This window comes from Melozone crissalis, unplaced genomic scaffold (assembly GCF_028551555.1).
Source record: "Melozone crissalis strain CALT ecotype California unplaced genomic scaffold, PUWL_Pcris_2 ptg000018l_1, whole genome shotgun sequence".
Taxonomy (NCBI): domain Eukaryota; kingdom Metazoa; phylum Chordata; class Aves; order Passeriformes; family Passerellidae; genus Melozone; species Melozone crissalis.
The window spans coordinates 5,872,292-5,885,865 of record NW_026535796.1 but is presented as its reverse complement, the minus strand read 5'-3'; the positions used below and the strand labels follow the sequence as shown (position 1 = coordinate 5,885,865).

Sequence of the window (13,574 nt, the reverse complement as noted above, 5' to 3'; positions counted from 1 at the left end):
ACTGAGCACAGCTGGGGTGAATCTCAGTGTCTGCCTGGGCTGAGAACCAGGAGTTCAAGCAGGTGTCCATAACTGCACACTTGCATTTTTGCACCTCTGATATTCATTCCTTGACTTCTTGACCTAGGAGCTCTACTGTATTTGGCTCTGTTGGTTTGGTGTTTTTTTGTCAAAGGACACTGCATTTTCCTGGCCACATTCCTGCAAACTACTTTATGTGTGAAAACAGTCCTTTAGAGAGGGTGGTGGTGTGTCAGTCTATTTCACCTTAACAAGGTGCATCTTTTTTTTAATCCAATTTTTTTACATTCTCTTAAAAACAGAATTTCCATGCTATGCTCACTTTGCCAAGTCATCTCTTTATGATAACTAACAACAGTATTTTCAATTACTAGATGGTTTAAACTCACCTAAAATAAGGTTTTAAAGCAAGATCAATAAAAACATTCTACTGTTCCATGTGCTTTTTTTCCTTGACTCAAAATTGTCTGTGCACATGGAGAGAGGCCTGTAAGTTAATTAAACCTTAAGCTCTCTATTACTCCTCACATCACACCATTATCAGAGGCTCTCCTGTTTTCCAGGTGCTTGGCATTGCCTGTCCCTTGGGAATGGCTCCTGCAGTCCCTGCCCATGGGCAGGATGTTAATTCTGAATGTCCTCAGTTTCAGAGCTGGGCTGCTGGAGCTTTAACAGCAGCATTCCACATTGACAGGGACACACAGACCCCAAAGCACCCCAACATTTCTGCTTCTGACAAAAGCACTACTCAGATGTCAGAACACGTTCACTTCCATTCACAAATGCTTTGAAAAACTCTGAGTTCTGGAACATCTTTTAAGAGTATCCCTTACCAAGAATAACTTCCATGGGGTTTAGGTCTTTTTTAGCCCAAATCTTGTACAAAATGAAAAGCACAATTGCTTTGCATTTTCCAAGGTTGCATTTACAGCAGTGCTGTGGTTTGGGGGCCCAAGCAGCAGACCACAATCCACCCAAACTGTTCATTCTGCTGTGCATTTCACACAGCCCTGAGAGGTCATGCAGGCATGAGAAGGAGCAGGCTGTGCCCACAGGTGGCTGTGCCACTCAGCCACAAGTCACCCCTGGGGAAAGGGCAGCACAGGCAATTTCCAGTGCTCTGCTCATCAGGCATAAACTGAGCCTTCCTTAAGGGTGTTTGCTGGCAGGAGTTACAAAGGTGCTAAAAAATTATCTGATAAAGATGCCCACAGTGGCAGAAAACTGAAGAGCTCTTTTTAGCAGTTCCTCTACTTTGCATCCTTCCTATAAAAGACTGAAGCTGAAAAAATATTTGAATTACCTACAGTTTTTGTAGCTAATCACGTTTTCCCATTACACCCTAGCAGAACACAATTCTCCTATATTGGTGGCACTGAAACCTCTCCACGCTTTCCCAAATGACAGAGCAGGAGCCTGTCAGGTGCCTGCTAGCAGCTCTGCTCTCTGGAGATATGCAAAAGCAGGAGGAGGCCAGGCAAGCTGTGTTGCACTGACACTGCCTCCTCCTCCTCCTCCTCGTAAATGATGCTTACAACATGCACTGGTGAATTGCAGCAGCAGCACCAATTCCTGGAGTCTGAAATGCTCCTCAAGCTTTCTTGCCAGCCCTGTAGAAGTAGCACAGCTGGAACAGCAACAGGAATAAAAAGACAGACACATTATCTGATTGATAAGCCAGGAAGCAAGACACCCACTCTGCAAGCAGCTTCTCAAATAAGTCCTGTGGGATGTGCTCTAAATTCTCAGTGCAGTCAGGAGAAACGAGCTCCTGACTTCACAGAGCCACCTGGAGCCCTTGGGGATTGGAACCAATTTCTTTCTCCCCTAACAGCATTGCCAGCTCTTGATCTGGCTAACAGTGAGAGAAAACCTCCACAATGAGGCTACAGAACACCCTGCAAATGGAGCAAGAGGGAAATGGCCATCAGGTGATTTCCTGAAGTAAGAAAGGCAGGACTCTCTCAGTTACTCTCTCATTTATGGGTAAGCATGCACAAAACACTTCTGGGAGCAGCTGCAGACTGGCAAACAAAGGCACAAGGCTTTGTCCCAGCAAGGACAGCTTCTATCACACAGTACACAATGTAAAAAAATGGTTACTATTGATGTCACTATTCTTGTAGTAAAGTGGAAAAATTATAAGAAAAAGGCCTCAAAAATCTGTTGGGCTTCATTTCTTCTAAGTCAAGCTAGCACTTTGCAAGTTCCCATGTAAAAGGAATTCCTGGTGTGAGCAGTTTGTTAGCACAACAATCTACTCCTGGGCGAAAAACAACCAGCACCTGTATAAACTGATTTTACACCATTAGAATAAGAAAAACTATTTCTCACAAACAACGTTTCGTGCACATACGCCCAGGGTTTTGAGTGACCAATCAATACAGGATAATAACTTGTTACTAACCAATAAAGAAACTGGCAAGAAACCAATTGGAGTCACACACGAGGTCTGTAAAACTGTATAAAAGGAGTTCTGTGAATAAAGAATTGCCTTTTTTCACCACAAAGAAAATGGAGTCCCACGTGATTTATTCCCTTAACTATTTCATTATGTTCCAACACTACTCTGTTAGTGCAGAATGTTAAATCAAATTAAACCAATTGAATGATACTTCATGGAATGCTTATGGCCTCAGGCATGTTCATGTGAGCTTGAAATTCTGCTAATTTGTTACAAACCAGTGAAGGGTAGAATGCAGCATTATTAGAATGCATTTAGTTTGATAATGAGCAAGACAATCTTTATAGTGTTTTTAAATAAAAAAAAAACTTCAATAATTTTCATGCTTATAAAACATAAATCATGCATGGATTTCAGTTCTGCACAAAAGCCTCCCTTATATATGTGCTGAGAAACACAATCAACAATTTGAAGGTAAATAACATTACTAGTGAGTAAAAAGTGATACCCTGGATGCACAGCACAATTTTCTTCCAGGTTTTAGATCCAAGTTTTGCTGCTAAAATCAGTGTTGTTCCAGAGATACACATGGAGCAATTTGCACAGGTCAGAGCTTTGTTTTAGACCACCAAATACAGCTTAGATTGAGTAAATGTCAGAGTGTGTCTCAAATATCCATTATAATGATTTCAAATCTAAAATTCCCTCGAGATGAACAGAAAGCAAGCAGAGCCATCAACTTAATTTTAAAAAATTTTAAAATTTGTAAAAGAGTAGTTAAGAGGAAAAATAATGGGGACACCACAGCAATAGCGTATTGGAAGTCATTTCCTACTAACAGGTGGGCTAATCAAAACCACCTAATACTGAATCCTACACCTAAAACTTTAATAAAAGCACAGGAGACAAATTTGCATCTTGCTAGAAGAGGGATTGGCTGAGCATGGTGGCTTTGGAGGTCACATTTATTCAGCTAATTGGGTTTATTTGATACCTTTTCCCCTTAATGAAAACCTGTACTCTATGGAAATGCCCCATCTTTTTCAATATTAATTCCCCAAAGAATCAAAAGTTGGCTTGGCATAATAAATACAATCCAAAATGAACTGTGGAGCAATTAAGCTGAAATTAGGCAAGTAATTCCATCCATATTTACAAATATCCACAAGCAGCATCCCACTGTGCTCGTGCTGTGCAAACCACCACCAAGGCTCATTTTCCTGGAAATTTCCCTTACCTGTGCTCTGGATAAAGAGCCACCCACAGAATCACCTGTTTTTGGGGACAGTGGGTGGTGGGAACTGCACACACAGGAATTCCCTGGGATCAGCAGCACTGTGGTGCACACTGAAGTCACTGCTCCTCTCCTTTGGCCAGGAATTCTGGCCAGCCAGCAGGGCAGAAAGATGCACTGAGTCACTGCCGAGTGCAGAGGTTTTCCTCCTCTTGCCTTCTTCCTTGCCCTTTCCTCTAGGATTCATTCAGGCCTCTGAAAGCTTGCCTTGGTTGCATTTTTCCCAAATAAAAATCCCATAGTCAAAATGAACAGCAAGAACTTCCCTCCTTGCCTGGGTCTTCCCTCAGTCCTCACACTGGAGCAGAAGGGAAGAGAGGAGCTTTTCCCAGTCCAGGCAGCAGCAGGTCTCAGTGCCGTTCACTCCCACTGTACCTTTTGCAGACCATAACCTCAATGTTTTCCTTGCCTTCCTACCTTGCCAGTGCCTCCAAACAACTCTGCTCATCTGTTGTAAGAACCTGCACTTTGCAGACAGCTCATTTAAATATATCATGATTAGAGCACTGTGGGTGAAGGGAAGAGTACTCAGAAGCCCTGGAGACTCAGTGTTTGTAAGTAGGAGAATGATGCAATTTCTGGCTCTGAAAGGCAACTCAGCAAGGAATTGCAGGACTCCAACAACAGTTTACATGTTAGCAGATCAGGTACAATTGTGTGCCTAAAGGGAGGCCAGTATTGATATCAAAACCTCCAGAAGTAGCAAAAAGCTGACAAAGATGTTGATACATTCTAATTTTCCATGGAAATAAATTGGTAGGAAGGAGGTAGGAGCATTTGCATAAATTATCTTTTAGAAGTTCAGTGCCTCCTGCTGTTTAGCACTTGAAATTGTTATTTATGACATCCCATTTTGCTGCTGAAGAGATGGCCATGAGTTTAGAAAGGCTAGCAAGGATCCTAATGCTGGATTTAAGCCCTGTTTCATTGTGATACACAGAATAAAGCCCTACTTCAGAGTTATATGCAGGTTAAACCACATAGAAGATATTCTCAGTGTATTTGAGCTATCAGCTACTGAAGAATCTCTGGAGACCACACTGTACTGAAGAGACTCCTACAAAGTGTCAGCACAAGGGGATGTGGAGGAACAGCCCTAAATCTGAATCCTTCCAGGGCCCACTGCTCCTTTCAGCCCCATCCCCAGCAGCCTGTGCACCTGAGCATCACCACAAAGGGCACCAGCACAGAAAGAGAGGTGTAACTCTGGCTGTGTTTATGTACAGGCATCACCACAAAAGGCACCAGCACAGAAAGAGAGGTGTAACTCTGGCTGTGTTTATGTACAGGCATCACCACAAAGGGCACCAGCACAGAAAGAGAGGTGTAACTCTGGCTGTGTTTATGTACAGGCATCACCACAAAAGGCACCAGCACAGAAAGAGAGGTGTAACTCTGGCTGTGTTTATGTACAGGCATCACCACAAAAGGCACCAGCACAGAAAGAGAGGTGTAACTCTGGCTGGGTTTATGCACAGGCACCTCTGAGCCCTGGAAAGCTTTAGCAGCAGGTGTTTTCCTGGATGAATTAGTTTTGCAGCCTTTTTCCAGCAGCCACCAGGTTTATTTCCACTCTCACACTCCCTTCAGCCAGAGTAACTCAACAGAGTTGGGGTTGGGAAGAAATGGAATTTCAGAGGCAGTGGATCCATTAGTCAGGCACAGGTGCCCAGTCTGGACATTCCAACTCCACACCTGGGATATCCAAAATCAGCTTCAGGAAAAGAACAAGGTTCTGCCTCATCCTGCCCAAGCCCCGGCTCGGATCTCTCACATCCCACAGCACTTTGTGAATGGAAGCTCCACCATGCATTGGGCCCAGCAATAATAACACTTAGAGTGTCCCTTTGTAAAAGAACAAATAAAGAAAGAACTAGAACTTCTGAATAGTGTCAAGGTTTTTACTCCACCTATACAGCAGTAATCTAATTTCTAGGTGACAGAGCTATGGATCATTTACAGAAATCATCTCTCAAGTGCCAACTATAACCTCTCCACCACCCATGGACATCAAGTACATCAAAAGCTACAGCTCAGTTTTGTTTCAAGGTCTTCCAGCCTGCTCAGGGTTAAATAGAAAGAACCTCCAAGCTGGCTGCCTCAGAAATAAATCAATGCAGATAATTTACTTATTATCATGAGGATCGATTAGCATAAAGGAACAAACAGTGGAGCTGCTACACACACCACATTTGTACTTGCTGTCCACATGTTGCACCTATTCCTCTGCTCTTTTTCTTCCAACAACCATCAGAATAATTATTCTCAGCGAGCATTAACTACACCTCAAGCTGCAGGCAGAATTTGCATTTCCTTGGAGACCCAATTATAGGTTATAGGAAACAGCTCTGAAGACAACCTCCCACTCCACAGTTCCATATTTATATAACTAAACCCCTCAAAGTTTCACTTGCCTTTTGGCCCTGGCAGCCAAACAGCACAGTGCAAAGGGCTCACTAACTTTAAACCCACTTTAAGTTACTAAATATATACATTATGAAAAGTTTCTCTCTTCAGAATAATCTTTCTACTCCCCTTTTAGAGGTAAAACATGCCCTTGGTTCTGAGTGGCTCTAATTAAAGCAAAAGGCTGTTGTCCTTCAGGATGAACAGATCATTGCATTGCATCACCTGCCTTCAATGAGTGCATCAAAACAAGGTTATTGGGTATCCTGGAGATGCCACAGCTCCACCAAGGCAGCTAAACTGCCTCACTGTGAACTAAATTGTGCCTTACAGAACCCCGTAGATGGCTTTTTGTTCGTATATTTATTTTTTATTATTTAAATACAGGCTGAATACAAGCTAAGGCACTGTGTGTCAAATGTGTCAACACCTGGAGTCTCCTTAAGCCAGTGCTCCGCAATTCCTGTGTCAAAACTTCATACTGAAAATGAGCCCAGAGCCAAAGAAATCCTAGACTCAATCCTTTTCCTGAAATAAATACCCTGAAGATCTCTCTGATCAACACCTTGCTGACTTTTGGATGCTCCTTACAAACAAATGTTCACAATTAAGGATGCACAGATATATAGATATATATCTCCTACCATACAGGCTGAAGAAAACTTTATTTTCAGCTGGAAATAATAAAATGCAGCAAGTGGACATCTGTCAACAGTTGAAGCCACATTGTCTCTGTTTAAAAGTTTGGTTTTCTCCAATCTGTTTGCATTTCTCTAATACATGACCCTATCACATTTCTTGGCATTAAGTGAACACAACACAAGCATGGACAGTTTTTGAGTTATGCAGAGAATATGGGCAGAAATTATGCAGCCATTTTCCAGGATTTTTGTCATCCAACTTCAAGAAGTACAAAAGGGCAAAGAACATTTTTTAAATGAAATTGCAGAAAGTAATAGCTCAACACACAAGTTCAATACAAAGACATCATACAATTAAATCCACCACTTCACAAAGCAATTTACAAAAGTGAAAAACTACTAATAACCTTTTACTTAACAGGTTAGGCTAATTACCCAATTTGGTCACAAAATGTTAAGAATTCCAGGGCTCGTATCAGCTAGCAGAATTCCATAAGGTGTTTCAGTACATCTTTTTTGATCTGCCTTGTTCTCAGGGGTCCTAACTGTGATTGAGCAGCAATTACCTGTGATTTTTCTTTTTCTTAAGGAAAAAAAATCCCAATAAACCCTTTAGCTGAGACAATCTGGCAAAAACATAAACTTCTCCCAACAATGCACCTCCACTGGGCCTCATTTGACTACTTCTGGAATGAACATGTTGGTGATATTTAAAGCGCTAAATCAACTTATATCACTGAACATCTTACAGAGAGGAAGATTTGCAGATGTGGGGTAATTTATTTTGGCATCCACCTCCAGTTCAGAGAGGAGGGATAACACAGGAACCTGGATTAATCTGGTTTTGAATGTATTTACACCTTCATGAGAAAGAGGTAGACCCAAGGAAGCAAGAACCAACGTTGCACCATGAGTGGCAACTCACACAGGCAGGTGCTGGGAAAGAACTAATCTGAGACACTTCCCTCTCAAGAGATGTGAGAACATTTTTTTTTCCTTACTCAAGCCCTCTCTTGAAAATTACTCTTTTACCCATGCAGTAAACAGACTGGAAATACATAACATGGAAATCTGTAGAGGAGGAGGATGTGGATCCTCTGTTACAGGAAGACAAGGAATAAAAATAAGAAAGCAACACTGGCCTGCAAAAAAAAAAAAAAAAAAAAAAAAAAAAAAAAAAAACACCAAAAAAATCCCCAAAAAAACAACCAACCAAAAAAAAAAAAAAAAAGAAGAAAGAAATATTAAAGAAAGCCTGAGAAGCTTAAAGTTCCCTTCATAGAAAAAGCATATGTAGGAGCCAAACTCACAAAGATGACGTCCTTTTTCCACTCAAATTACTCCCAAACTCTCAGTTCTCACAGTTTGGATAAATTCTGGTGGCTATGCAGCTTTTCCATAGGAGCTCTGGCTGCTACCTCAGGGCTCTTACTCAGGAATCACCTCAAACACACACAGGAATAAAAGTTTTAACACCAACCCCCATCAAACGTCAGGACCATTTACTCTCAGATTCTCAGCAACTTCAGTACAAAACAACAAACAAAAAACAAGAAACTAGAAAAGAGTTTTATGTTAGCAGAATACTACACATAGTAAAGCCTACAGAAACCTGCACATTCAAATATTCTTTTTGTGACAAATACCAGAATAACTTCACTTGCAAATACATTCATTTTTTCCACCCTTACATCTTGCTTGAGGAACTCATAGTGAGGAAGGAACACATTTTTCTTAGAGGCAATGTTTTAGATTTACTCAGCTACAATGGTTTAGCACTTGCACTTACCCTTTACCACTGGAACCTGCATTTGGTCAAACTCAAAGATGACACTGGAAAATGGACTTGTACTGCCCATACCCCAGCACTCAGTGCAGGTAAGCAACGCTTTACATCACGCCATTAGCAGAGTTCACAAATTTATCCTGCCTGACCTGTGGGGGCTGCAGTTTCAGTCATTGGCTTAATTAAGAGACACAGGTGTTTTGGTTTTGCTACTTTCCTTGCTCATAGATTAACTGAGTCTCTGCACCTGGTGTCTCGCTTCATTTACTGGGTCATCACTGTTAATTATTTCTTGTCTCCAGTCTTGCTCTTTCCCACACAAGTTCCCTATCTACACAAGAATGAAAAAGTAAACAGAAAAACTTCAGGAATACAGAAATAAACTAGTATTTATTCCATGTTGCTATACACAAACAATTCATGATCCGCCTTAAAGAAATATCCAACATTTTAAGAACTCATTAGAACCTGTAGCTGCACTTCATCCAAGATAAGCAAGTGGCAGAAATTCACCTTTCCACTTGGTGAGCAGAAAGGAGGAGGAGAGAAATGGCTGAGATGCCAAATGAGGATACATAAAAATTAATGGTGTGCCTTTTTCAACAGTATTTTATTGCAGAGAGGTCCCTCAGACTTTAGGCCTACTGTGACCAAACATTAAATTTTTTAGGGAGACATTACTTGCAATGACTGCCTTGTTCTCTTTCTCTCCTTCTCCCACTTTCACATCTTTTCCCCTGTACCCTACAAATGAACAGCCTTTTTCCTTTGCCTTTTCCTTTAGCTTTTGTGTTGTGCCAGCCTTCCAACAGTGACCTCTGAACACGGATTCCATTTGTTCTCAAACCTGAACTAGTCTGGTTTATGCCATCTCATCAGTTCTGATCACCCTCACCTCAGGGAAGGTGTCTTCTCTTCCTACATGTTTCTAAAATCTGCTACAGAAGAGACAATAAATGATGCCTCCTACTCAACTAAAGTTCAAAGCCTGTGAAAACACAAGTTATCCACATGCTTTGCTCATCTTATAAATTAGTAATGAGTCTGGAATGCTTCCCCACAGCAATTAAGACACTTTCAGTTAAAATTACTATATTCTGCCATCGAGGTTTTATTAAAAAAAAAAAAAAAGTTACACATCTTCTAGTAACATCATGACCAAGAACTCTACAAATACCTCTAAGATTTCAAAAGGCGCAGCCAAAAAATTCTTCTTGTCCTCACTGGTTTACTCAGCTTGTTAGGGTGAGTTACAGCCAAGATTGTTTACCTTGTTAAGGAAAACAACACTGACAACAAGATAAGAGTTCAGTGCACCAGAATACACATATGTAATTATTACCCAATTACCTTATTACCATAATTATTATGTAACAATTATTATTACCTCTTTTAGAAAAAAAAGAACTGAGTGGTTTTGTGCTGTTAGTGAGGAGGCACTGAAGGACGGGGTGAAGGAAGAGCAAAACTATCACCACAACCAGAACCACGGAAAGGTCCAGCATGTCAAAAAGACTGCAAAAATATTTTGCTCTGGAAGCTATCTTGTAGCATTTATTCATTTATTAAGCTAAGAAAATCAAATATTGATAATGTCAGCTTGGTAAGTGAAACATTCAGCCCATTCTGAAAAAAATGTTAAAATGCTGCCTAACTATGTTATTTCTTTTCAAAACACTGCTGTTGGATGAAAAACATGACAAAGGTGGCTTGCTCCCTATCCCCTTTCTGCTCACACAAATGTCTACTCTCCCAATTTATCAATTTCAAGTAGTGCTGTAGAAGAATATGCTTCAAAAAGTGCTTCTCAGTGCATCTCTTTTTATAACACTGCATTGCAAAGAGCACAAGCCAGAGGTTTTTAAGCATTACCTTCATAGAGAACTTCATACTCAGTGGGAACACAGCTGTATCCTTGGATCAAGCCTGGCAGGCATTCCTTGCAGAAGGAGTGCAGGCAGGGCAGCATCCTGGGCTCCCTCCTCCGCAGCTCCCATTTGCACACCAAACAATTCCACAGCAGATCCAGGGCCTCCATCCCTGCTGGCTCAAGTGTGGCCCTGAAAACATGGAGAGTCACAAAATGGCTCATGGCAAGCCCTGCACCTCACAAAACACTCGATCTCTCAAGTGCAAACCAGAGGGCAACACGGGGTGCACAATCAAATGTGGCCCCTGTGGAAAAAAAAGGTCCTTGCAGCTGAAAATCACTTACCTGCTTTACAGAGGAGAATATCTTTGCAGATTGTTGTGCAGGAAAGAGTGGTTTAAGGTTTACAAACCATGATCCCACTATCTCTCTAGTATTTGCAACTTCTGTAGAAACTGAACTAATCTGTGCTATTGATCTCCGTGCAAAGCTGAATTGTCACACGCTGTACACTTCCTGCTAGAAGCACTGAAACTGCAATTAAAATGATGAGATTCTCTGGCTGCTTTTACAATTTCTCTCAAATATTTTACAGTTTTCATGTAAAGAAAATAGTACCCACAAGTCCATCATTTCAGCAATGCATCTTAGAAAGCTGCTTTGAAAAATGTACAGCATCTTCTGACAATCTTCTTTATAGAAAAAGCACTTTGCAGTAATCAAATTTTAGCTATTAGGATGGCCACAGATCAGATTATAGACCAAACCTGAGCTTCCCAGCACTCCTCCCACCAGCCTAAGCTCCCCAGGGTCAATTGAGAGTTTGCAGTTCATGTTTCATCCTCAGCTCTGAGATTGTCAGAGATGTTGATCAGATACAGACTGCAAAGGGCAACTCCTGCAAGTTGTACCAGAGGAGAGAAAGCAGATGAAGCCTCATTTCCTCTGGAGCCACTCTTCCAGCTGATCCAGCCTCCTGGCACCAGAGTCCCATGGAGCTGCTGATGGCCCTGGCATGGTGGCCCTGCTACCAGCAGGATGGAACTGAAGCTACAGGAATGAGATTCAACCTCCAGATTTCCCCAGCACAGAAGAGCAGCAGCTCTAATCCTAGGGCTATCTCTTCTCCTGGGGGATTCTGTCTTCTGCTAGATTCCAGTGGAAATGGTTAGTAAGCAGAACTGGGTTTGGGTTTTTATTCTGCAATGCAAAAAAAATTATGAATGTCTCAGAAATTAACAACCAGTAGTTTTTTAAAGCATTGTATCCTGAAGTCTTCAGTATTTCAAATATTTTCGAAGAAAAATGGACCCCATGTTAAAGACTGCATCCTATTTCATACCCAAGACCCATTCAACTAGGTAGATACCCACCAACTTGACTGACAAATTCTTTAGATAAATTCAAACCTACCACTAAAACTTCAGATTCCAATTCCAAAAACCAGAGGGCCCTTTGGAGATGAGCTGTACCTGTGGTTTAATTAACATTTTATCAGCACCTATTACACAAGCTCACTTTTTACAGTGCATCTTTATCAACCATCTATCAAGGGCAAGTGTCACTGAAGCAGCACAGCCTCTCACCTCATCTCATCTCTGTCATTTCTTGCAGCTCCTGTTGCTAAGAAGACAAAGCTGCACCTACAAAAACATGTCATGTCTGCAGTAGGAAGCTGAGGTCTGAAACTACCACAATGTTGACACAGAGAAACCACAGCCCAAAGCATCCATGCACAGAGAACCAGGGCAAACAAAGCCTGATACTGGGAAATGCTCTGTCACCTTACAAGCCAAAGCTGGAGCAGGATGAGCAGAAGCAGGCTACTGTAAATCTCAATTTAGGCCTTTTGAACAACATGCAAAACTGAGTAGAAGTTTTTTTGTAGGAAGAGGAAGAGTAAGAGTGAAAAAAATGTGTTTAAAATTTAGTTCTGAGGCAGGTATGCACAGCAGTAGTCAGGCAGCTGGAGGAGAGGGCTGATGAATGCAATGAGCTGCAAAGCCCAGAAAGAGAATCCAGGGAATTGCAATCCTGACCTTGGTGCTGGGGAAGGTTGTGATGCAGATCAGCTCAAGCACCATCAATTGACACTTGTGCAACAGCCAGGGCATCAGACCCAGCCAGTGTGGGCTCACAGAAGGCAGGTCCTGCCTAACCCACCCAATCTCCTCTGCTGACAAGGCAACCCCCTTGGTACTGAGGGAAAGGCTGTAGCTGTCCGTCTGTCTGTCTGTCTGCAGGAATGCCTTGGACACCACTTCCCACACATTCTCCTGGAGAAACTGGCTGCCCATGGCCTGGAGGGGTCACTGGGCACTGGATAAGGAGCTGGCTGGATGGCTGGGGCCAGAGAGTGGGAGATTGAGCTATATCCACCATCACAAATGAGGAAACAGCAGTCCCAGCAGTCAGTGGGACACAGCTCCCAAACTCCTCTGTATTCTGGAACAAACTGCCCACTTATGCCAGATATTCACAAGCAGCAGGACCACTGGCTAAGATGAACTGTTTTATAAATGGAATGCACATCAACCTCACCCTAAAAGCCCTCTAAATTTAACTGCTGCCAAACACTGGGTTAGAAGTTGATTAACCAGGATTCTACCACACACATAGTTCAAGTCATGTACATCAACTTCAGCAGCAAGCATAAAATGCATCTATAGGCTCTTGCTCTGACACTTGAGAACCAGCTCACTGGTTTTGGTTATTTGTTATTATTTATTAGTTATTTTTTCCTTTAAATCCTGCTTTGGCACACAGAGAGAAGCCTTGCAGACACCACAAGTCCTGCTTTGATGTTACAACCAAGCAAGGATTATTTCAGGTTATCATTTTAAACCAATCTATCAGCACTGCACACAGAGCAGTTCCAGAGCTGTGCCACTGCTTTGCCAGCTGTAAGGAAGGCTGAGGATGGCTGGCACCAACTGTCCCACAGCTGGGAACTGCAGGAATTGCACACTCAGCCTGGGGAGGGCAGGGATTGCAAATGTCAATTTACAGCTACTGCTGCACTGCTGTCACTTGGCATTTCCTTGTCCACATTCCTGTTCCATTCCCACAGGCCAGGGCACCATCCCCACAAATTCCCCTGGATGTCACTTCAGTTTCCAAGAAACCCCATCAAATCACATCAAGTGCTCTTT

General features: G+C 42.1%; 1 protein-coding gene across 1 annotated transcript in view; it reads right to left on the bottom strand.

Moving 5' to 3' along the window:
• The window catches only part of TRIM66 (tripartite motif containing 66), a 44,731-nt gene extending 34,067 nt beyond the window's left edge, over positions 1-10,664 (bottom strand). The window contains exon 1 of the mRNA XM_054276019.1: positions 10,425-10,664. Within this exon, the coding sequence (XP_054131994.1) occupies positions 10,425-10,644 (220 nt within the window). The 5' untranslated portion in view covers positions 10,645-10,664. The remainder of the gene's footprint in view (positions 1-10,424) is intronic.
• Between the last annotated feature and the right edge of the window lie 2,910 nt (positions 10,665-13,574).